Below are 2460 nucleotides of genomic sequence, written 5' to 3' on the forward strand. Positions count from 1 at the left end.
AAATTACAGCGAGTTTTCTTGTAGGATTTTCATTGATTCTTTTTTCTCGAGAAAAAAACATATCTTTTAAAGATTTTACTATTTCACACAATTCCTATCGTACAACAGAACTTCTTCGAAGAGTATTACTATTTGACTTTGCTGAGAAATTAAATTTCTTTATCTTTTCTATCATTTGCAGTAACAAGTATAAAAAACAGACATTCTTATGTAAAAATACTATTAAACCTTTGGGTACAGATTTATTTGGAGGAAAGCTTCTATAGAATTTGAAATTTATTCTGCAGTCACAAAGGAAGCAACATATTTGAATTTATAATTAATTTGTACTCATAAAAGAATAATCTATTCTACTTAGGGCCGCATTTACATAAGGCGCAAGCTAGAGCCTCGCTCTCTATAAGGCCACATTATTTAAAACCTTACTCCTCACAGACAACAATATAAAAAACAGCCTGGCTATAGTTGCAAGATAAAATACTTATTCTCAAACATTAAATTCGTAATATAAAAACAAGAAGCCTTGGAAAACGGAGAAACGCGAAACTTACGAGGGTCCGCAATTCGTCAATAGGTCGAAATCGACGGGAATTTCTACAGACAAATATGTAGGAACCGACGACGGAAAAATATTGAGGGATCCAACAGGAATCGAACCCGAGACCTTCGGCTCAGCAAGCCGAGGCTTTGCGCACTACGCCAACCACTCCCTCTCTATTGTCCCTTCGAGGTTTCCTATTTGGGCATGGAGGCCCCGATACTACACTCGGCCATCCTCAACTGATATTCGCCCTCGAATGTCCTCAGTGCAACACAACTCGACACTTTCGGGCACACTCCCCCACACAGTGGCACACAGCCGAAACAACGCATTTTTGGGAGACGTGCAACCCTCGACATGTTTTCATCGCACATCTCCTGGCTTCGTGCAGCCGTAGATGCCTCCATCCCGAACGAGCCCCCATTTGTAGGAACCGACGACGGAAAAATATTGAGGGACCCAAACGGGAATCGAACCCGAGACCTTCGGCTCAGCAAGCCGAGGCTTTGCGCGCTACGCCAACCACTCCCTCTCTATTGTCCCTTCGAGGTTTCCTATTTGGGCATGGAGGCCCCGATACTACAAATATAATCTATTAAAATGAATTTTCACAAAAACGTCGACTTTTATTTTCAATAAACTTTAAAACAAACGTGTACGAATTTCATTAACTGAAATAGATTCGTTCTTTTAGAGGACCTAGGGGCCTCCAAATGTACAAACGCGGCCCCGATTGTTTATTTTTCGTCAAAACTACCGAGGTAGTTAAAAAAAACTTTCTTTTTTTCCTCTTTCTTGCTCTAGAGCCATGCGAAACAGGGGTGTAGAAATCAGCATACCAACCCCGCACCACGTCCTCCCGTGCAATCCATTAGACGTAGCGTCTTTGTTGAACAGTTGTGGGATAAGAAGTGTAGATCATCAAAAACTGATCGAAAAAATCCACGAAAGCTTGTACGACAAACAGTACAAATTGAACGAGATGCTGCAAGTGGCGTCGTTCACCAGTCAGCAAATGTTGAAGGGATTCACTTTCGAAAGATCGTTAAGGAACTCTTATCGTGAACTTTGCGGGACGTTCGACTGGAGATCGAGAAAGGAAGCATCAAGGAAGATCGAGGAAATTTTGTCAGAGTATGCGGAGAACGAGGGAGGAGCTGAGGTTCTTTACGATCTCAACGCCATAACCTTGAGAATGTGCGATCTCCGGAGGAACGCGAGGCTAGCGGTGATCAGACAGCAGGGATTTCTTTTGAAGTATGCAGTGGAGAAGCTGAGGTGAGGAGACAATGACAAATGGGAATTTTAACCCTTTGCACTCGGAGGTGATTTTGCTGTAAGGAAAGTTGTGAATCGGATCTTCTTCCAAATTTTTTCAAACTAACGAAGAAATAAACTATACTCTATATCTCTGTTTCACCATGGTGAAGAAATTTATGGAGATCTATAGATCCGCTACTCTGTCTCGATTAATTATTCACCAAGTGACGATTGTTTAATGCCGCTTCTCACTCAATTGCAAAGGGTTAAAGTGTCACATGTACTTAAACAGGTCGAAATTCTACAGTGTTCGTTCCCAAATTTACTCGTTATGTCATTTGTAACGCAAACTGTTTACGTAATTTTTAATATAAATTCTTCTGAGATTGCAAAATTGAGAAATGTGTAAAGAAACAATTCTAATGTTTTCACTTTATTATTCGGCATTTTATATTAACTTCGCGACTCTGAATTTACAAAAGAATAAAATATGAGTTTGCAATATTGAAATGTTCAAATTATCATTTTTCACTTTATACTAACCATTTGCTGGTGTGATAATTTTTTTAAAGCTTTCTTCAAATTCTCTGAATTGTTTAAAAAGTGAAATATGCAAACGTAATAATATATATTTGACTATATTTTTATATAATATTCTA

At 39.1% G+C, this 2460-nt stretch overlaps 1 protein-coding gene across 1 annotated transcript in view; it reads left to right on the forward strand.

Annotated features, from left to right (window-relative positions):
- The window catches only part of LOC108579047 (midasin-like), a 143609-nt gene that overhangs the window by 130185 nt on the left and 10964 nt on the right, over positions 1-2460 (forward strand). The window contains 2 exon segments of the mRNA XM_017942476.1: positions 1346-1819; positions 2094-2109. Coding sequence (XP_017797965.1) covers positions 1346-1819; positions 2094-2109 — 490 coding nt within the window.

The sequence above is a fragment of the Habropoda laboriosa genome, unplaced genomic scaffold (assembly GCF_001263275.1).
Source record: "Habropoda laboriosa isolate 0110345459 unplaced genomic scaffold, ASM126327v1 scaffold42, whole genome shotgun sequence".
Classification (NCBI taxonomy): domain Eukaryota; kingdom Metazoa; phylum Arthropoda; class Insecta; order Hymenoptera; family Apidae; genus Habropoda; species Habropoda laboriosa.